General features: G+C 34.6%; 1 protein-coding gene across 1 annotated transcript in view; it reads right to left on the bottom strand.

The window, feature by feature from the left end:
- Positions 1–24523, bottom strand: part of LOC144446931 (uncharacterized) — a 30321-nt gene that overhangs the window by 274 nt on the left and 5524 nt on the right. The window contains exons 4-11 of the mRNA XM_078136777.1: positions 19709–19818; positions 7476–7665; positions 5370–5557; positions 3257–4311; positions 2618–2737; positions 2189–2336; positions 1472–1575; positions 553–627 (exon numbers count right to left, since the gene is read on the bottom strand). Coding sequence (XP_077992903.1) covers positions 553–627; positions 1472–1575; positions 2189–2336; positions 2618–2737; positions 3257–4311; positions 5370–5557; positions 7476–7665; positions 19709–19818 — 1990 coding nt within the window. The remainder of the gene's footprint in view (positions 1–552; positions 628–1471; positions 1576–2188; positions 2337–2617; positions 2738–3256; positions 4312–5369; positions 5558–7475; positions 7666–19708; positions 19819–24523) is intronic.

The following is a 24523-nucleotide window of genomic DNA, read 5'->3' as shown; positions in this document are numbered from 1 at the left end:
ATCAAATCCACATAATGTAAGCCTTCCTACAGTGACACTACTGTTTCACTTGTCTGTCTGTGTCACACAGTGTGTGTGTGTGTGTGTGTGTGTGTGTGTGTGTGTGTGTATGTGTGTGTGCATACGTGCATGTGTGCATGCATGACATCTCAACAACATTGGTTCAACTGCAATTTTATACATACTGGGGGTATACTACTCTCAATAATTTCCTACGCAACTCATTAGTTTTGAGTGAACTTCACCGTGCATATTAATGAACCAAATTTGCATATCAATTTACAACATTTACAATTTTTTCTTCATATCTACAGAAGACTCTGGTTAAATGAAATTATAATATTTGGCACAGATATTATCCAAAAATTAAGGAATATGTAACACACTTTTATATTGAAATCAATAAGCATTTAATTTGCCTGATTAGTACTACAAATAATAATAACACATTTTACAAATGTCATACTTAACTTTCTCAAAATTTATTGTTAGAACTAATGAGACCCATTTTAAGAATTGAAAATGTTGATTTTCATCAAGTAGAAGAGATACCTTTTTTCATTTCCTCCATAGATGCTGCTCGTTTATGCTTACTCCTCTTCTTCTTCTTTTTACTGGGTTTATCAGCTGATAAAAGAAATTCAATAAACTAAGATGGCAGTCATTCTAAAGAATGTGTTAGAAACTTATGACATATTGATTTCCATAGATTGCATCTTACTTCAAATATGATACATGTATCATATTGCCTGCTTTAAGGTATATCCTGCCCAAAAGGCACATTTTCATGCCTCACAACTGCCAACAAGCCATATCACACTGCTGATATCACATTACACTGCATAAAAAAAAAAGCCATATCGAACTGCACTCAAGCCAATTACTGTGTGCAAGCCATGTCATGATCACAGTGCCCACAAGCAATATCACATGGCAGTCAAGCTATATTATATGTATACTACCCAAAAGCCATATCACACTGCCAACAAGCTATATTATTCTACCCAAAAGCCATATTACACTGCCAACAAGCTTTATCACACAGCAGACAAGCTAAATTATACTACCCAAAAGCCATATCACACTGCCAACAAGCTTTATCACACAGCGGTCAAGCTAAATTATACTACCCAAAAGCCATATTACACTGTCAACAAGCTTTATCACACAGCAGACAAGCTATATTATTCTACCCAAAAGCCATATTACACTGCCAACAAGCTTTATCACACAGCAGACAAGCTATATTATACTACCCAAAAGCCACATCACACTGCCCACAAGCAATATCACAAGGCAGTCAAGCTAAATTATACTACCCAAAAGCCATATCACACTGCCAACAAGCTTTATCACACAGCAGACAAGCTATATCACATTACTAATACACCATATACTGTCTACAAGTTATACCACACTGCACACACAAACTGTATCATACGATAGACAAGCAAATCATTGCATAATATACCTGAAGGAGAAGACATCGGTAGTAGAAGTGGATCCACTGATTTGCTATGACATAAACCAGACGCAATGACTGTGTTGTCATTGAGTTGACAACTTTTATTGTCACTGAAAAATAAAACATATCGTTATAACCATCACATTAGTTTTCAAATCTTTTCAAATGTTTTGAAATTGTTGATCATTCTTTCAAATTCTTAGTTTTCATTTTTATTTACATGTACCTCTGAGACTGATTGAGTGGAAAGCTTGAAATTCAAATCCACTTTTTAATGTAGATGGCAATAAAGTAACTTATAATTATTATCACATTCATTCACTCATGCGTCCAAGTTAAGTGACATCATAGGTTCGCAAATAAATTAAAGGTGGCAATTATGTGGTGCATGGTCTCTCTTAGATACATCTTCGCGGCCAATAAGGTTTCTAACATTGAGATTTTATTCCGAAATAGTGTTTTTTGAAAATACGAGTGACCTAAGGGGCCTTGTCACTATGAGTTGAACAATGACAAAACCGTTATGTCACAAGTATTTTCTGGCTGAATGACTTTGCAAAATATTGGAGTCTAGAATAATATAATTATATGCTTGCACACACTTAATAAAAAAAACATCCTAAGGAAAATCACACTTTATCAAAAAACCCCCCAAAAACTAAGCAAAATAACTTTTTGACTCATATTTCCAGTACTTGGACTATATTCATGTGATATCCATACCTGGTAGTTTGAAGTGATTTGGATCTGGGTCTGTTTGGATTGTCATCAGTTGTATCTTCATCCTCTGTTTTATCGCCACTTCCACTTCTATGAAATGTGCTTGGATTTGACAAACATCTCCCTGCTGGTGGATTATAACTATACCCAGCTGTTAACATGAAGCACCAAAAGTACACTTAGTCATTTGTTAAAAAAAACATAATTATAGTACATTATTAATTGCATCGTTTTTCATAACCTTTAACCATTATTTTTTAAATAATCATGGGATTATTATTAGTATATTACAATTTTTTTTTTTGTAATCTCATTTCTTCAACTCTGCTTTGGGTATTGTTACTTTTAAAGGTGCCAGTTTGGAACTTGCCCAGTTTGGGACTTGCTACTGTTTTGGTCTTGCTATTTCAAAGATGTCGGTTTGGAACTTACTCATTTTGGGTCTTGCTACTTTTAAAGGTGCCAGTTTAGGACTGCCATGTGGTGTTGCACCTTGAATGGGGGATCCTGGCAGTCCACTTGGTGAAAAGCTTCTAAGTGGATGAAGACTTCCTGCTGGCAGACAAGAATGAATTAAATATATTAAGCATATTCAAAACGTTTCTCGAAATTAGTCAGCTGATACTAGTAACATGAAAATACAAACGACGAAGAGATACAACTTTTTTTTACAAGTTTTGCACAGGAGTGACAAATATTAGTCGACGATTAAACTCCATTCGACAATGGTTGCTGCAAACATATACATGTACTTTTGATTTTTACTTATATGTTTGATGATATAGACTCTTAAAGCTAGTCTCTATGTATGCCTTCAGCAATTGTACAAATAGTTTGATACAAATAAGGCAGTCATTCAGTCAAAAGTGATGTCAGCTAGTACAAAAATAATTCACTTTGTGTCCGACATATAATGCAAAAATTTTGTTTCACCGTATTTTATATTAGTTGCAGTTATTATTTTGAAAAACACAGCGAGGCTGCTAGGACATACACATGTACACTAGTGTTACAAAGGAGTGCAGAAAGTAAATGTATTTATCAACTTAAAAAAGTACACAAAATTTGTACCTGTTTCTCTTTGGGCAGCAAGGATCTGTTGAGAACTGGTTTCCACATGAGTTGCAACATCATACATCTGTCTACCCAGCGGTCTAAGTTTGACATTAGGTACATTTGGGTTACCATTTTTACCACCATCTGATGTAGGGTCGCTATGACCTCGCCTCATAGCAACTGGAGATGGCAACGGTGAGTATTTTTTCAAAGAATGTTTGATAGTCTTATCGGAATTCTCTCTATTGATGGGTTTGTGAGGTAAACTGTTTGTTGTTTCTTCTGCTAACACCAAGCCGTCAGATCTCATCATGGATGGCTTCAGTTTATTTACAGTCAGAGGTGGAATAGGTGACAACATATTCAAATGCATCAAGTGTTCACCTGGCACCGTGGTAAATACCTGTTTTTGACGTTGTAATGGGGGCGCACTTTTTAGAGATTTTTGAGACACTGTGTTGGTTTCTCTATGGTATTCATTCAATGGAGGCAAGTTCTTCCTCCGGTCTAACGTTGTGTACTGTTGAATTCCTTCTATCTCTGTAAATATGGCAGTTTTTTCATCAAGACTGTCCTCTCGAGTTGACAAACCAACTGCTTCTGTTGACAGAACACTAATGCGTGAGGCTCTTGTTTTGATGACTGGCTTAACTTTGCTGTCCTTTTGTTGTGCGTTATTGGTATTTGACTCAGAGTCTGTTTTCTCTTGGTTTGCCATTTCTGTCACATTTTCTGGATCTTTAGTATTGTCGTCATTTCCTTTATCTTTATTTTTTTTACTTGCAAACAAATTTGAAAAGAAGAAGCCGAACTTGGCTTTCTTTCCAGAGTTATTGTTAGCTTTCTTTGCACTATTAGCAGCAGTTGTCTCTCTCACATCTGGCTTCATACTGCCATACTCAGCTCCGTTGGCAAGAAGAATTTTAGCCACGTTTTCATGGTTGGACTGTTTGGCATAGTCTAATGGTGTACCTCCCATGCAATCTCTTGGAGATGGTTGAACTTTTATATCCAGTAACATTTGAACACACTTTATTTGTCCTGTCGCTGCTGCCCAGTGTAAAGGTGTTCTATTAAAGTTGATAGAAACTGACTGTGAGTTGAGATTTGTATGATGTATGCAATCTATCCAAAAATACACTCAAATTAGGGGTTTAGATCAATAGTTCAATGTCAGATAAAAATCTAAGTTTTTCAGTTTGGGGTGGAAGTGGGGGGTGGGGGTTGGGGTGGGGGAGGTGATGGACAGTTGATTCATTTCAATTCTCATCCGACAAAGACTTCATTTTTGATGTCTGTTTCGTACCCTTAAATACAAATATGTCCTTAAAATGTCATCAAACCAAGAAATAGAAGAATGTTTGCTAATACCAATAGTAAATACACTGGCACTAAAATACATTATCGTGTCAATAAAAGAGTTGTTTTTTTAGAGCATTTTTCTCACTACATACTGGCTTTGTATTCATCTAAGTACTACATACTACTCAATATTTGAAATTGATTGTGTTTGCTGAAACAACTTTCAATTAAGTTAGAAGGGGTGGGGTGGGGCATCTGAGGCCTGACTAAAAGAAAATCTTTTTTTTTTAAAATCTAAATTGAACTATTGATCTTACCCCTTACTATTATCTATCCACATTTAATCTATCAACTTAGCACTAAAGATTTCTTACACCTGGTTAAAATCAAAGTCATAATTATGAAAGTATGCAAAGCATAAACTGGAACAGAGGAAATGACATCATTCAAATAATATGTAAATGAAACTAATAAATATGTAAAATCAGTTGACTGGTCTTGTAAATCATATAAATATTTGATGAAACTCAAATTTTTTTTAAAGTTTGCACAGATGGCACAAAACAAAATTTCCCTTGTTTTAAAACTTCTTTTTATTGCATATATTTAATTCCCTTTTAAAATCTATTCATTGACAATTAATTTATCTATCCATCCACTTGTCCATCAATCCATCTGTCTGTCTGTGCATCCGTCCATCCATCCATCCATCCATCCTGGATCCATCCTTTCATCACTCTGTCCATCCATCCATCCACCCACCCACCCACCCACCCACCCACCCACCCACCCACCATATCTTTGTTGAATTAAAGAAACACCTTACCTGTCATCAGGATCACCGGCTTCGAAATGAACACCTTGAACTTGAGCCAACTCTCTAAGCACTTCACTGTGACCAGCTGCTGCTGCTAAATGTACACAACTTTTACCAGAGCTATCAATAATATTAACTAGTCTTGGACCTCCACTCTGACAATGTACTAAGACACAGCAACACTGGGTACTACCATTCTAAAACAAATGACATCATTTTGTTATTAGGCTTGTACATACACATTCTCGCAAACCAGAGCTGTTATTTTTTCTGCGACACTGAAAAAACGGGAGATGCTTATTGGAAGGTGCCGTAAAAGAGGCTGTGGTTTACGACAATGGTACATATATTGACAAATTTGTTGCATTCATGATATCTGAACTGAATCAACCAGGGTTCTTCAGATTTTGAAAATATAAAGGGGTTGCCTCATTTACATATCAATGTGCGTATAATTAGCATATTGATTATGATAATTATAGTTTAAATTTGCATAAGCTGACTTTATAAACTATATACATTATCTAACTCATGTTGATTAAACTATTCTTAGACTAGTACCAACAATGGTACGAGTAACACTGAAGTAAAGCACTTTCTCTATGTGATACGCTCATTTATAGCATTCATATCAAGTGGAAACTGTTTCAATTGGTTTATTTAAAAGCCCAGCATTTGGCCTTTCGAATGTGGTCAATTAGCAAATGAAACGATATACATTTATACTTGATATGGATGCTATAAACGATTGTGGTACATATAGAAAATGCCTTACTTTGGTGTTATGGGTTGTACTTGATATGGATGCTATAAACGATTGCGGTATATATAGAAAACGCTTTACTTTGGTGTTATGGGTTGTACTTGATATGGATGCTATAAACGATTGTGGTACATATAGAAAACGCTTTACTTTGGTGTTATGGGTTGTACTTGATATGGATGCTATAAACGATTGTGGTACATATAGAAAATGCCTTACTTTGGTGTTATGGGTTGTACTTGATATGGATGCTATAAACGATTGCGGTATATATAGAAAACGCTTTACTTTGGTGTTATGGGTTGTACTTGATATGGACGCTATAAACGATTGTACGTATAGAAAATGCTTTACTTTTATGTTATGGGTTGTACTTGATATGGATGCTATAAACGATTGTGGTACATATAGAAAACAATTTACTTTGGTGTTATGGGTTGTACTTGATATGGATGCTATAAACGATTGCGGTATATATAGAAAACGCTTTACTTTGGTGTTATGGGTTGTGCTTGATATGGACGCTATAAACGATTGTGGTACGTATAGAAAATGCTTTACTTTGGTGTTCTGGGTTGTACTTGATATGGATGCTATAAACGATTGTGGTGTATATAGAAAATGCTTTACTTTGGTGTTCTGGGTTGTACTTGATATGGATGCTATAAACGATTGCGGTATTATATAGAAAATGCTTTACTTTGGTGCTCTGGGTTGTACTTGATATGGCTGCTATAAACGATTCAGTGTGGTGCATATCGAAAACACTTTACTTTGGTGTTATAGGTTGTATTAAGGTAGAACCACCTCAGGAATGAATAAAATCGAAGTTCTTAAAAATCTCTCTAAACTCTGTCATAGGGAAACTTGCCGCTGGTCCTTTTGAAAAATCAAGAAGAAATTTGGGGTCCACCATCTTGTTTTCAAGCAAATCAACAATTTTTTATTTTCCCATAGAGTTAATATAGGGCGGCCATATTGAATTCTAAAATGACTAAATTTTGCTATCATTTTGTCCCCTATTTCAAAAATGTGTATGGTGACCCCAGATTTTTTAAAAAACTTTAACTGAATACAACATGTTAGAAAAGTAATGAGCAACCATGAATATATTATTTCTGCTGACTCCCATCATGCAATAGCCCATAGCAAAGATACCCTATAAAAGCACAACATCAACTTGATGTTTCTATGAAATCACAAGTAATTGTAGGTGATATAAAACTATGAAATGACTCTCCAGAACCCATAGTTTATGAAAATGTCTCTTTTTCCAGGAGTGGTGTTCCACTTTTAATGCATTCACAGTGTCACTGGAATAGTCTGAGGTGAACATGACAACTAGGTCTTACCTGTGAGGCCCAATGCAATGGTGTTTTACCATCAATATCAGCACTGTAAATATCACTGCCTTTCAACATCAATAATTGGACATGTTCTGGACGGTTATGAAATGCTGCCCAGTGTAATGCTGTCATCCCTTCATTATCTTGTTCATTCACTTCTTCAATGCCAAGGTTGGATAATAACGTTGAAATTGTCCTGAAAAACAAAGTGACTGAAGTCATTATACACTTATTGCCTAAGCTATGAAGGAGAGCACAAGTAGATGTCTAAATTACCCCGTGGGCTGTCCTGTAGTTACTAATTCCTTAGGCTGAAAGCTGAGTGAAATACTGAGTTGCTATATTATAACACCAGGCGGGGTAAAATGAAGTCTACTAGTGCCCAAACAAGGCAAGGCAATAAGGGTTTTAAAACATTTCATGTTCTCAGGCACATATTCCTTCCATAGTCACAGAAAATCACTAGCAGGACTCATAGCTGTTCTACATGAATATAGTGCCCTATGGAAAACAGAATATATAGTGGCTTACTCTATGCAAATTGAGGTAACTGTGGGTCAATAGTTCATACCTCGTGACACAATCTAAGCCAATTCAAAGTCTGGTTCTTGTGCAAGATTCCAGGGGAAACACTTCAGGCTGAATAGCATGTGGTATAATATTTAAGGCATATTATATTAACCTAACATAGATGTCTGCGTGATGCAGCGTGCGAAATTAACGCCGGTCCTTCGGCCTGAGACCAATAGATTTCCGTTCGGACCAACAGTTTTTCAGAATTACAACAACTTATTGGTTCTTATGACCAATTGAAATTTGGAGTAAATAATAACATTTATTCAAAGATAGATCCAATTTCACCTACATGAATCTGATCTTGTGTTACCTATTTTACTCTCGACATCTCGTTCAAGTCAAGCGACACAGAGCTAGCTCGCTATGTGTTGTTGTCAATGTTGATATCATGTCTACATATGACGTAGCATACAGCATTTACTTTATGAAATTATGTTTTTTAACAAATACATGATTGGCTGAATTTCTCTAATTATTTGGGTCTTGACTAATCAGAATGTCTTAGACATTCAGACTCATTTTACGCATTCAGCGCATGCGTCTACTTTCTGCCATATAGTAATCAATGTTGTAAAGTTTACTGTTCGAAGTGTATGAAACTTTTAACGTGTTTGAGACAGTTCCACGTTGTATTTATAAAGTATGTGGCGATATTTAGAAGGCGGCAATGAGCTTCCGAAGAAGAAGACGAAACAGACACTGTTTTTTTAAAGGATGGTATTAAAGCTGGTAAATGTTAGCGGGTTTCCCGATCAATTTACCGGAGTTCCCCATGTGTGTGCGTGGCCATGATCAAAACAAACTGACGGAAAACATATAAACTACTCTGCTCGGAAAATGGCGTTTTAACTAATAAAGAAGGCAGGTACACTTCGTAAGATATCTTCAGTACGACATGACATTCACAAGCCATTAACGGTCCAAGTGCAACAAACCCGCGGGCTTGCCTGACGAAAACGGGTGTCATAAAAGTTGTTTGCATCTCTAAAGCTGTTTGTAGTGTTACTTATAATAGCCTAATAAATTGATAACAACTGATATAAGACGGAGATAAGGTTTGCCTCAATTGACCCACTCCTTAGAAATGATCTTACGCTGTGAACTACACTGTTTACTTGTGTTATGTAAGAGCCCATCATCACATGTGTAAATATTGGTACTCTTTGATAACAAGTGGACTTGCTTCTTTAATGGCTTGTCCCAGTAATGATAGGTCTTTTTTGTAAAAACAGTAAAAAAAATGTGTAGTCTGATTGCTTTCAATTTGATGCATATGATAATGTATGTCCTGTTATGTTGTAATCAACGTATAAACTTGTTGCATTTTTGTTGCCATTGTTCACAGTCGCTTGTAAACTGTTATTCCTTTCCTAAATGGTTTTATTCTTGTCTATGACAGTCCTAATACAGAACAATGACGTTATTATAGGGATTGGTGATATTCTTATAAAATCGGTAGCGATGTCATACCCCCCTACATACATACAACACAAGTTAGGAAACCAAGCCATTACAAAAACGGTGACATCATTTTTCATCGATCCAAAAGGATTGCCAAAACACCAAATATAACCAAAACATAACCATCCATGCCACGCTTGCGTATCACTGGACCAACCTGATCACTAATGTACAACAACATCGATCTAAAATGCGTTTACGATCGCGTTTCCGAAACGATACCCCCATAGTTTGAAAATACCGCAGAATCAGGTCGACTTGTCATGTTAATGAGGTGGTGCAACGTCACTATGTTAAATTAGCATGATATATTCATTCATTTACATGTTTAAAAATAACGTACTTATTGAGTACTTTTATACAATAATCATAAACGGTACATTTTTTACAGCAGAAACACCTATGACTATGACGGTGGTTTCCCAGTCAATTACAGACAGTTAATGAGGTGGTGCAACATATAATATTTAAGGCATATCACATTACAGAATCAAGCCATTAGCTAAGGAAGTGGGTTTCTTATCACTGAATAATGTTTGTTGGCAATATTTACAAATGTGGTAATTTAAAAGCACTATTACATAACACATCAGGCAAAGCTAAGCTCAATGTCTAAGTGTGAAACCCCTAATGTCATATCATTATCAGTGACATTGCAAATAGCTTTAGACATGCAAACAATTTTTATGACACCCGACTTGCTGGCTCACCAAGTCGGGAAAGTTGCACTTGAACTGCTAACGCAAAGAATCTGTCTTGATAATCTAACACAGATGTCTTTAGGTCAAGCAAAAGCTCTCTTGTTTCCTACATGTAAGGCTTTCTTATATTTCTCTTTTCTCTCTAAGTTCTTACTTTTATGAAACCACAGTCGAAACAAATTAAACACATTCTTCTGTATTCCATGCACAAAAGATGTACCTGTACATGGTTGTTTTTTAACATCGACTGGCATCGATTCGTTTTCCATTATTGATACATCCCCAACGTGATTTCCTGCAGAAAGATCAGGGAGGCTATCAACACCATATTCTACAATCTATCTGAATTCAACAGAGAGATGGGGGCATCGACCTACCTAACATCTATAATCAACTGATCATAGCGCCACCTAGTGGTCAGCTGTAACTATGGAATTTGTTATTCTGATGAAGCTTAAACTGACCAAGACAGATCAAAAGCTTAGTGCTAAAAACTGAACTGCTTGTGCGTGATAGCATGTGTATGTAATTTCATCTACTAAGCTGATGACTCGAACATTTTTAGTAAATTGTTATTTTTGTATTTTTGTATGCATATTTACGAAAAACGAATAAAATAAAATAAACTTAACATCACAGGGACTGAAAGCATAAGCAATTGATATGCAATGTTTTTTCGTGTGTGTGTTAAATAAAGATTATAGAAATATTAATGTTGTGTGATAAACAAGACAATATATTCCCCAATGCATGTCTTTTGATATCAGCTAATTCTCAAAGAATGCACACAAGGTACTGTCACACAGAATTTGCTCCAGCAAAAGAGTCCCTTGTGTATGCATTCTTCTAGCTAAATTGTAAGAAAGCAGACAGGGTTGAAATTCCAGCAGGCTGTACTGTCTAGAGATTTAAATTAAAATCTGTCTTTACCTGGTCATACAAACTACCAGACATATATTAATAGCTTTCATAATTGGACATGTGTGCTGACTAAATTTAAAGCTTTATATGTAGAATATTGTGCTGCAGGGACAAGTTTCCCTCAAAATCAAAATTTCAGTTCTTTAATTCTCTCCTAACTTTGCAATATGAAACCTTGTTGCTAGTCCATTTGAAAAATTAAAATAAATCTGAGGGTTTACCATTTTTGTATTCATAAAAATTGACACTCTTTTATTTTCCGATAGTGTTAACACAGTAAATGACGGCCATATTGGATTCTAAAGTGAATATATTTTGATATCTTGACCTCTATTTCACAGCTTTGTTATGGTGACCCAAGCTTGGTTAAATGATTTTAAGTTTAAACTGATGACAACACCAAATCAGTACAAACGAACTTTCCTGACGAACGGAAAAAAACAGGAAGTAGAAAAAGAAGGAAAGAAACAACAAACTAATAACTATCTATCTGGTAACTAGGCAACTGTCTATTACATGAATTGTCATGCGATGGCATGAGTATAGGTTGGCATTTTCTTGAACAATTTCATAACAGCAAATAAGTATATAGTTTAATTCCGAAGCGAATATATTTCATTGTTAAAAATAGCTCTACAAGGTACAAATACTTACAAAAGGGATTGATGTGTGGCTAAGGGCATATTAATTAACACCTTGTGTGTGTTATACTCATGAGAATTAACTGATAACAGTTATGATTTACACCACTGATAAGTTGACACTTTTACAACACAGACAAGTCATTAGCAATAAAATGCTCTAACAATAATTTATATCATCTTCATTGAACATAAATAATAAAACCAGTCATTAAAAAATTTGTTCTGATCAACACAAATGCCTCCTGCCACCTGTGATCACATAATTTTCTCTCATCAATTGCAAATAAATATTAGAGAAGTATTCCTGAATATATATATTTTTTTAAATCAAAAATATTCCTCAAGATACATATTTTGATTTTATAACTATAAAAGTATTACACAGAAATACAAATGAACTTTTTATTTTTAATTTGGAAAATAGACTGATTTTTAAAGTGGCCATATGGATGAGAATTTGGTATTTATTTTGGATTTTTATTTGATAAAACAACTTCACTATGTTTTTCTACTTGAAAAAATAATGTGAAAGAACATATACCAAGTCCATGTTCATAACTCAATAAACTGCAAAAAGATGCAAAAGGTGTAAAAAGTGTTGTTATTGTACGTACAATAACAAACATTTTACACATTGTTTAATGTTTTTCAGTTTATAGAGTTATGAACATGGACTTGGTATATGTTGTTTCACATTATTTTTTCAAGTAGAAAAACATAGAGAAGCTGTTTTATCAAATAAAAATCCAAAATAAATACCGAATTCTCATCCATATGGCCACTTTAAGATCATAAAGTCCCTTTAGGGGTGTGTAGAGTCATCCACATGCTGTTGCCATAGCCTTCAGTTCGTGTTAATTTATTATTAATAATAATTTATGACATAATAAAGCAGAAAAATATGGTGATAAATCTGAAAATTATGACGGATACTATTAACACTAAATTATGACAAAACAAAAACTGATACAGAAGGATTTCAATGTTATCATGGCAAGTATAGGTTCAACGTCCTTTTTCTGAGACATCAAAAAAAAAAAAATTTTTTTTTGTGTGTGTGTTCTAGGAATTGCTCTATGTGATATTCAACATCCTGTGACTCTCATTAAATACGCAAAGACTGACGCGTGCAGCTAAATAGTTCACATTTCTCTCAAATGATCACGACTACGCATGTAATTCGATGAAAATGTGACCATGCACTAGATTTCATAATTTAGATTTGTTACAAAGGAAGGTGGATATATTTCACATCAGAGTATTAATTTACATAATAAAATATGTATGATTAATTTTGTTGGTTTCATATTCTGTAAATTTGTCACATCAGCTGTTAGTTTCCCATGAAATATACGTCATCATGTGTCTATACCCAGGCACAATGCTAACAAATCATGTAACAGACCATAAACACATTTCACAACTATGATCCCCTTGGGGGCGGGGGGGGGGGGATTTCTGTGATCCAAAGACCTAAAAGGAAACCTATTTCTATAAGTATACATATATGCGCCACCCTTTGGGACGTGTTTTCTAGCCCTTTAGTCTAAAATGGGGTTCATTTTACATTATTTTCGATTTTGCTTATTCTAAAATGTGATCCATTGGCCAAATTACCAAACCATAACTGCCATTAATTGTCCCAAAATATTGCCTCCTAAAGAAAAACAAATATTTTGTCTAAACTTTCAGCTTTTAAAAACCTATAATGGTCTAAAATGGGGTATTGATTTTTGGTCAAAGTGGGTCTAAAATGGGGCCTGGCGTTTCCAGCACTGGCCTGGCACACCCCTACCAGAGCTGGCCACTGGTACGTGGGACCGTACCATCCTGGGGATCCCCTTTCCTTCAATCCCCTCCCTCATTCAACCTCTAACAGATGCTCCAGAAATACCTGAGCATGCAAACTAGTTTAAGTAAGCTATCAGTATCTAAAAAAAAAACAGAGTTACAGAATAAGAATGAATTGCAACAAAGAATTATATATTTACGTGTACAAATTCTCTCCTGATAAAATATACTGAGTTTGAAATCAATAAAAGTCCACCTTGCTGTTGGCAATGTTTAACATCATTGATCAGTGTATCATGTTACATAATGTAAGTTTACTCTGTAACACTTAGAGTGTCTTTTACTGTTTAATCTTTTCACTTCTAATGGGAAAGTCATCTACCTGACATTCTTTTTGCCTCCTTAAGTTACTGATAAAAATCATGAAATTTTTCTCTAACTGTTATTTGTGAAAAATATGGCAGTTAAATTTTGTTCTCAATATCACATAATTAATAATGACATATATTGAAAGGAAAGTCCAGTCAGGCTTATTCCGGCCTTTAGTACACTTAGTCTTCTATTGATCAGAGCTATATTTCTTTGAAATAAAAGTAAAAACGGTACCGTAAAATGGTCGTGGTTTGCGACGATGCTATATTGATGTGATTTTGGGTTATTAACTCCCTGGCACCTCACCAGTGTGCCCTCTATTATGATAGACAAATTGTGTTAGTCAAAATGAGAAAAAAAATGGGGATTTCTTATGAGTCATCACATAGTAAGAGCCAGAGATATATAGGGAACACCAAATTTTGGTGTGTCACTAGAAATTGTGTGCATTATATAGTGGCATGTCAAATTGCCTTAGAGGGCACACTGCATCTCAGTATTAAATTTACTCAACTTTGAAATCTTGTAGTACTGCGCTTGGCATGTGTTCAGCCATTTGGAGGATTTCCTGCATGGGTTTATGGGAAAACTTTTGATGATGACATCATGAGTACAAATCCCTAATGTCTTGACATTCTTTGTATTTGTCATTTAATAGCAGAAAATTATTACAAAAGTTATTGTTTTCAGAAATACAGTTCTTTTCAGAGAAGCTTGCCCAAGCTGTTAAAATGAACGATCAAGATCAGAGAGTCGGATCACAAGGTTTCATGTTGAGATAGACACAAAACAGATAACAGACAAACATCACATCTATAGTGTGGACTCTTTTAAGTTTTAGTTAATGATACAAACAGCCTAGTAACTGCATGAAAGATAACATTGGCTGCTGACGATGGATTGTGTTTGAACTTCAAGAAATTATACCCCATGTCTATTGTCATTGTAGTAGTGTGCATGCTGTTACTTTTAACTAAATGAAGAGCTGACACACAGGTGTATTAAAGTGATGTTTGTGTGTTATCTTTATGGTGTCTATCTCAACATGACACCTTGTGATCAGATCGATCCATTGATAGTTCCTTTAATAGCTTGGGCAAGCTCCTTCGCGAAGACCCTTATCATAAGTCTGTTAAACTTTTCCTGTAGCAATTTCACATGAAATATTCAACCAAAACATTTCGGAGAAAAACTGACGTATTCGGAATATGATCACATGACCTTTTCAAATAGACAATTACCCACAGGGTGATATACTTACTAACCTACACAAGTGCTGACACTGTAACTATGCATCATGCCCACTCCCACCATAAACGATTAATTTTTTGCCCTCGAGGAAACAACAGCTAAGTGTTGGGGTGACCGACACACAATGATAGCATGAGAACACTATTAATATGATTCTTAATATCCATTCAGACCTTATCATAGCACGCAAAGCAAACTCTTCTAATGTAAACAACCCTACATAGACAGATCCTCTCCAAATGTAGAATGTGAGGGTGGGGTAGGGGTAGGGAGAGAACGTGTAAAACCAGCTACAGTGTATAATGTCTCGCAAACCTCATGTGTTGCATATTATGTTGCCTCGAGCCTTTTAAATTCAAGGTTTAATATATATTTATAATTCAAAACATGGTATCTTTGGCGAGAAAGAAAAAACAATTTCACATCACACGATCGACAGCTTATAGCTGCCCTGCTCTTAACAGGTAAACAATACAAGACGACTACTAATATATGCTGCACAATAGTGGTTTATGTTCTTCCTTTGATCAGAATTGTCTCCAATATTCCATCAGTAATTTCTCCACTATTATTTACCAGGTCACTGACATGCAAACTAGAAATTGTTGATCTCGATGTAATTTTACTTTGTCATTGGCATAAAGAGAATGATTATAATGCCTCAAGGGGAGATCAGACCAATGTCTTCTTTTTAATTAATTTACATTCTTGTATGCATGGCTACTACACTGTATGAAATCTCATTATAATTTATCAAGTTATCAATTTTACAGGTAAATGGCTTGTTTAATTACGACATCCTTTTTCTTTATACCCCCTCTGTGTTCAGAAGCCCTGATAGTTACATACTAGTAAATGTATGTAGTGTATCCATGGCAATGACGATTCATGAATATTCATTGTCCTTCCTCTTGTACCCCCTTTGAGATCAGAAGCCTTAGGCCTTGATGGTTACATACTTATTAAGTAAATGTATGTAGTGTATCCATGGCAATAACAATTCATGAATATTCATGGTCCTTCCTCTTATAGTTATACCCCCTTTGAGATCAGAAGCCTTGTTAGTATTACTGGTAAATGTCTGTCCGTGTCTGTTAATATATGTATGTATGTATGTATGTATGTATGTATGTATGTATGTATGTATGTATGTATGCATGTATGTATGTATGTATGGATGGATGGATGGATGGATGGATGGATGTATGTATGTATGTATGTATGCATGGATGGATGGATGGATGGATGGATGGATGGATGGATGTATGTATGTATGTATGTATGTATGTATGTATGTATGTATGTATGTATGCATGTATCCATATCAACAACAGTCAATGCACAGTCCTTCCCCCTTCCCCCCTCTCCCTCCCCACCCCTAACCCTCTGAGTTCAGAAGCCCTGATGGTATAAATAGTAAATATGAGTATCTATATTATCCATGACAACAAGAATCATCCATCAACAGTTCATGCATGGTGCTTTTTGACCATCCCCTATGAGCTCTGAGATAATTCAGAAGCCACCATGATGATGATGATGATGATAGTAACATGTTCTATGTATCCATGGCAACAGTATTAACATGGTCATACCAGAAAATTATTAATTATTAGAATAAAACGTTCATGTCATGTTTAGTCCTTGAAGAAAACCATATGGTGCATACAATTACAGTTATTATTAATAACACTTCATTAATTATTAAATGATTATCAGGTGAGTGATGAACTAAATTAAAATAACGTCACAAAGCTAGGGTTTTCAGTTCTAACAATACAGCAATTTATTGTTAGGGGCAAAATTTAAAAAAAAATTGTTGTTTTGGATAACATGATGATAGGTAGGTCGGAATTTCTTTTTGTTTTTATTTTAAATTTATAAAAATTACTTTGAGCCCACGATAAGATACTCGCCGGTCACAATACGTCCAGGTGAGAGAATTTGATGATGAGGTGTAAAAGAAGTAAATGAAAACAACTGTAGATGAACACGTTATGCAGACTGTACTGTTATCGTCTAAGAAGACTTGAGATCTCTATGGAATACGATTTTTTTTAAAAATGACTACAGATGAGGCAAAGGCATGAAGGTGTACATGAAAATAGAAGTCATTTAAAATTGTTACCATTTTACATTTGTGCACGCAAAGAAATGTTTAGGGTCGGGGGCTTAACCTAATAGTGTCAGTCGGGTTTTTGGAAACACCTATTATTTTCATTTCGCCTAAATTCTGTTTTACTACTCCATGCTAGTTTACTGGCAGTTTAAATTGTAATGAATAGTTAATGAGTTATTGCGGTTGCAACATATAAAACCATAAAACTGATTGACAGTTATTGATGTACCGTATTGTTTTTTTTCACTGAGAGCAATTTTCTGCCAAATATTGATAGATAATTTATGAATTGATAAAGTGGTAATTTAAATGTGATACAATTTATCTTTATGTAATAAATTTTTTCGTAACAATAGAACAAAGGGTCCTAAAAACACCGACATGTTTGTAATTGTGCAATGGAATATCATTTGTATATAACTGAATTTTTGAATAAGGCAAAAATAATTTTAAAAATGTTCAGATATGATAAGATGACGTCAGAAAATAGGGTGGGTAGGTCGGAAATTTTCTTTTCTTTTATATTTTTGAGAAATTGCAAGATACTCGGTCACAATAGTTTGATAAGGTGTAAAAAGTCTCAAGTACAAAATGAAGACAATTATATGTTAAGCAGACAAACACAACATGCAGACTATATAATAAATTCAACTTTTAAAAACACCTGTTTTTTCTGGAATGGGATTTAAAAAAAATTGATCAACGATACTTTGACAAGAAAATTTACATGGAAATAGAAGTAAATTGTCACCATTTCCCTTAAAGTTTTGAATGTAAACAAATTTTTGAAATTTACACTGAAATAAAAAAAATGAATTCTCACCTTTTTACCTTTTTTGAATGTTAAAAATATGGAATTTACATGGAAACAGAAATAAATACTCATCATGCTTACCTTAAAAAGTTTTGAATGAAAAAATTGATTAACCTGGTTCGGCAACTTAAAACTACATGTATAAGGGTTGGCCAGGTTTACTTGGAAACAGTTTGTATTTTTGACTTGGAAACAGTCTGTATTTTCTACTTGGGTGACTTCATTGATAAGAGTTATCCGATAGCTACAAGGCTATTGTTGAATACAGTGCCTCAGTGTGTACTATCAGTTAGCACACTTTAACTTTTTACATATAAAATATTACACACTCAATATAACCACAGTGCATGTTGCCTTGGTGTTTCACTCATGTCACATGACATTTTTGCACATAGAAACAACATCAAATGCAAAACTGAGGAACAACTGTACAGATGCCATGGCATATTGGGGATGTAAACGTTGTCAAGTTACCATGTTGATTATCAGTTGAAAAGTAAACAATTGAAGCCATTAAAATCATCAAGTCCCTGCGAAATTTTTTCAGCTGAAAGCCTGTTTCTACTGCACTGTAAAAGAATATAACTACATAATGCTTATCATGATTGGATAAATGATCCTGTTGTGTGTGGGTTGTGTCTCTGTTATTGTTAGTCTGAAGTCGAAATGTGTTTATCTTTGTGTTAAAAACACTATGTACGTCCCATGAGTGAAACACCAACGCAACACCTTTTCTACAGTGTATCATATAATTTAGGTCCCTCTGGCCATGCAAGTTTTTCCACTATCACAACACAGGATGATTTTTAACTTATTACATCCAGTTCTCATATTTATTCCACTAATTTCTAAATTTAGCAACGTCTTACATTGATCCATTTTTCAATGGTCAAAGCAAATAAAAACAGAAAACGATCTCACACTGTGTATATACACATTCACTGACTGTAGTAACATCTCGCATTACAATTTACAAGGGAAAAACTGTTCAACCATATAACTGACCCCATTACAAATACGATACTAAACTTTTGAAAATTAACCCCCCACCCCCCCACCCCCCCCCCCCACCCCCCAGATCCCTAAAATCTTTCAACTGGACTTCAACCTTCACTGATGAAACAATAATAATTCAAAATAAGGGGTAGTCCTAACAATATCATACATTGGTTGTGATGAATTAAATGAATTAGGCAAAAAAACCAAACAATTTCTGGTCAGCGCGCACATCACTTAAATACCCCCCACGTCAGTCTTTTTTGTGTATGTTTGTCCTCCAGCCCATGCAGTCTGCAGATCTGTGGGACAACACAAAAATAACCCTCTCTACTTCAGTGAACACAACTGCAGAGCCAATCGTGAACAAGCATCTGTTCCACACACACACTTGCTCTAAAATACTATAAAAAGAATAGTAACTGCCATAAATAGACGAATGAGTGACAGGTTTGTTAAGAATTAAAAAAACAAAAAAACAACAACAAAACAACGTGTCATTGCATAATTTTAGACAAACTTTCCTGACCAGAAACAATTCTTCTCTTTTTTTGGCCTTATTGTACAATGCAATATCTGGTTTCATCAATTACCTTGTGTCGCTATCGTACGTAGCTGCATGTAACGGCAGACGACCAGTTTTGTCAGCTAAATGCTGCCTAGCACCATTGCGTAGTAAAAACACCACACCATCATACCATCCCTGTAATAACATTAGAAAAAAAAAGGATTCTATAAATAATATAAACATGAAATTAAAAAAAAAAATTGAAAATTGAACTTTACATAACTTGTAACCAAGATATACAAAACTATTGAAAAGTGCATCAAATATGAGGGGAACGAAGAGTCAAAATTGGTGATCAGAATCCAGGTTTTCATTTCATTCTGTATGCTAAGTACATCTTCATTTTTGAAAAACACCCTAGGTCCTGCTGTAACAAGCACATAGTACATTACCATTTATGAGATGCAAGTCTTAGAAAACTTTATTATTATATACTTCTTAGAGAAATTAAAGTCATAACAGAGGTTGCTTGAGCATTTCTTGAACTTCCCATCATGCATACATTAAAAAAAAGGCTAGACTTTTGACTAAAGTATACATTATCTCTGGCATATAGCAACTATCATTTTTTTTAAAGTCCATTTGGCCTTTATCAATCCCTGTCAGCATTTCAAGTTCAGCTTCGACAAAAAAATTGTTTGGTTCCGGTTACCTGACCCCACCTAGTTTTTCACTGCTGACCCTAAACTTTTTTTTACGTATTCAACAAAAAATAATAAATTTGCGGAAATTGTGAAGTCTTGCGAGAAATAGTGGATGCAGAAACTGGCATCAACTTAAAAAGACAGTATAAACTGTTCTTCTAATCTGTAATGGCTGTACATCTGATGAGAAGAAACCAATAACACAGAGAACATATGGAAAACAATGGAAAACATAACTACCTGAACTAGACACTCACACATGAAAAAATAAATAAAAAAATAAAAAATCTACCTACCCCACCTATTCTAAAATTGAGTGTAATCAGAACCACACAATTTTTTTAGGCCTTATAAGAAACATACTTTTTGATGAGTGAGGGACATGCATTATTAATACCATTTATATCATTTGGCTGCCACTTTTGGAGAAGATGAAAATAGAAAAAAAAGCAGATAACAGATATATGACAATAGTGAATCAACCAAAACCCTTAAGCTCGGCGTTCAGCTGTTAATGTCAGTGGAGCTAAAAATATCTGGATTGTCTTATTTATGTGATAAATATATAATCCCATGAAATCAATGTTAGTTTTACGTCATAATGGGCCTTGTGTGATTCCATGGACTATGAATACAGCTGCAGGCCAGTATTTTTCTTAGTCCACGGAATCATACTAAAGAACATGTTGACGTAATTCTAACACTGATTTTAGTAAGATAACATATGTCGTACTCAAAGTTGGTATATCACCTCAGGCTGTAAGGGGTCACATAAATTGGAACGAAATAATACCAAAAAAAAGTTAAATCCACCTTAGATTGAAGTTCCTTGGAGAGCATGGTTACACTAGTCTAAGCTATTACACTGGCAGCAAAATATTACTGTGGAACGGTATTATGTTTCAATCTGTCTACTACGAACCTTATGATCATGCAATCATGGGTTTCATTATTCAGCTATAATACATTGTATATTCTCTCTCCGAAACTTGTAATACTCTGAAAATTGATGGTGGTTGATACTACGTACGTACTGCAACAAGACTGGCCAAAATGCGTCCTAAGGTAACTTAAGGTTCTAGCCATCAACTAGTTAAAATATCAAGTAAAAGGAAGCCCGAGATCTACATCAGACAGAGGAGATCCATCATGACAGCGCAGGGACCAAGGATACCAACTACCATCAATTCATAGACATATTTTTCAGCCAGCTTTGGAGAGAGACAATTTAATACTGAATAATTAAAATCAATGCATGATCAAGGTCTGTAGTAGAAGGATCAAAACATTACATTCGTTCCTAATTTACAGTTAAAAAATAACTATATTTTACCGTCTGAGAAATTCATTGTTGGCTGTGCACTGTAATTAGGCGTAAAAAAATTGTGTGGTGGTTCAGATTACATTCAATTTTAAAATAGGTAGGTAGATTTTTTATTTTATTTTCAATTTTTTTTTTTCATTTTTGAGTGTCTAGTTCAGGTAGTTATGTTTTCCATTGTTTTCCATATGGTCTCTGCGTTACTGGTTTAAATTTCTTCTCATCAGATGTACAGCAATTACAGATTGGAAAAACAGTTTTATATTGTCTGTTTAAGTAGGTGTCTCTTCCGCATCCACTATTTCTTGCGAGACTTCACAATTTTCGCGATTCTCATATTTTTTTTCTTGAATATGTTAAAAACAGTTTAGGGTTGGCATGAAAAAACAAGGTGGGGGTCGGGTAACTGGAACCAAGCAACTTTTTTTTTTTGGCCTTAGTGTTAGAGGGAAGGTTACAAGGATTATGATAAATCTTTAAAGGGGTACAAACTGAATTTATACGTTTTTGAGCATAATGTTTGCTGCATAATTAAAAGGTACTTGCAGTAATCTACTAACTAAAGCATACTTAACCATCACTTTAAGTACAATAATTAACTGAACTCAAACCAGATATTGAGATATCCAATGATGCAATTATTACCAGTATTAATACTTGTCTCTGAACTCGACTACTATGCATTCAACTGTTCTGACAATTACACAACACAGATGTAATTTCATAGTTAAGGCAATAGTATGGACATTAAATTATCATTTAACCAAGGAAGTATTTTCAAAAGTAAAATGATGCAATTTATTCTAATGTATAAAAAAAGTAGGGAGATTCCTACTATGCAATCACTTGAACTGTTCTGAGAATGCCAGAAGACAATTGCAAGTGATATAGAAAACATGCATCAATTAAACATTGTGTCAGAACAGTTTAATTCTAAGGTTTCACTCATTAAGAATTAGAAACTTATAAACTCAGCTTGTGCCACTTTAATTATATGCATATTAGAGCTTGAGCGAATGATTAACACTGGCGTGTCTAGAATTTACAAAGACAAATCTACTATTTTGAGTCTACATTCACCTATGCTGGGAAACTGTCAGAGTCAATACCTAATCTGTATTCTACACTGCTCATGATATAAACCCTGTAGGACATACATGTATGGTGAGTGTATTTATAACCACACAGTATAATACTAAATACATATTAAATCTGGGGTGATTTCAAGGACAGTTATCTTGCAAGATTCAAGATAACCAAGATTCATCATTTGTGGTTACAGGCAATCTGACAGAATGTTCATTAATGGGATGACACAACTCCCACAATGCAATATTCAAAATGGCAGTCTTCATGACAGATTTTTCCCCTCACAAACTAGTTGTAGGCAGCCGTCCCTATTCCATTGGACATAATTAGTATCCATGCCTATAAATATGGACAAGGTTATTTTGAAACCTAAAGTTCTGAACTAATTCAGGGATAGACACATTGCAACTGCTGAACAAATAATCTAAGTAATATGGTTTTGACAGTTCAAATTTATGTTCATTCTTATATTTTTAAGAAAGTCAATTGACTAAAATGTTACAATTGTAGTACTTCAATTCTTGTTAAGGCAGATGATAAAATGTTAATTAGACTTTTTGTAGTCCCAGATGATAAAATGTAGCAATGTTAGTAAGATTTTTGTTGAGCCAGACGATAAAATGTAGCAATGTTGGTAAGATTTTTGTTGAGCCAGATGATAAAATGTAGCAATTAATATTAGTAAGATTTTTGTTGAGCCAGATGATAAAATGTAGCAATGTCGATAAGATTTTAGTTTAGCCTGACAACATTGTGTCTCAGGTTTCATGATTTTCATTGTAAATAATACGACCTAAATTCTGGTGTGCTGTATATTAATGCAAATCTATACAATTTGACCATAATTTCCTTCCTCCTCTGTTCACATACACAGCAAACACGTCCACTGCAAGAAAGGTTTTGTGTTAATGGATGCTTTTCAAGTATGGCCATTGATTTATCAAAACCCATTATGTACTTATATCCTGTTGTTAATCAGTCAGCAGCCTTCAAGTTTGAATGCAAAGTGATGACATCATCAATATAAAATGAGAAAATGATAGATTTGTTTATGATAATTCCTCACGTTAATGATACTTGAAGTCAAACATTACTAACTTGGCAAATGTGAATCTGTTTCACTATGGAGTGTTAAATATATTAGTAGACCTACAAATCAACGTAAATTTCACACGCTGTGATGTAACCATGGAAACAGTATGTAAATAGTTATATTTACAATCAATAAACATTTCACAATGCTCTTGATTGCATACATTAATTTAGTGAAATTTGTGATTCAGTCTTTTAAATTTCAGCTATAGATTAAATTTCCTGCTTATCTTTACATCAAAATCATTAATAATATACATTATATTTCAATTATTATGTTATACTACAGAATACAGACCATAAAGTTTGATAGCATCTGATTAGCGCAAGCGTCCATGACTATGTGACTGGCAACTGTAATAGCTTATGAAGATGGGCAAGGGTTATTTTCGTAATACACACACATGCATGTACATCACACGCATACACACACATGCATGCATGAACACACACACACACACATACACACACACACACACACACACACACACACACACACACACACACACACACACACACACACACACACACACACGCACATGCACACATGCAAGCATGCACACAATTTCACACACACAGAGTTCTAGATACTCAATGTTATGTCAAGTTGTGCTAATACTAAAAATCTATACCATTCTCATGTCTAAACACAACAGAAATTTTTTCCTACACATTTGTGGCATCATGATTAGCA

This window comes from Glandiceps talaboti, chromosome 15, assembly GCF_964340395.1.
Source record: "Glandiceps talaboti chromosome 15, keGlaTala1.1, whole genome shotgun sequence".
NCBI lineage: Eukaryota > Metazoa > Hemichordata > Enteropneusta > Spengelidae > Glandiceps > Glandiceps talaboti.
Note: the sequence above shows the minus strand (reverse complement) of the source record. Positions and strands in the feature narration are given on the sequence as shown.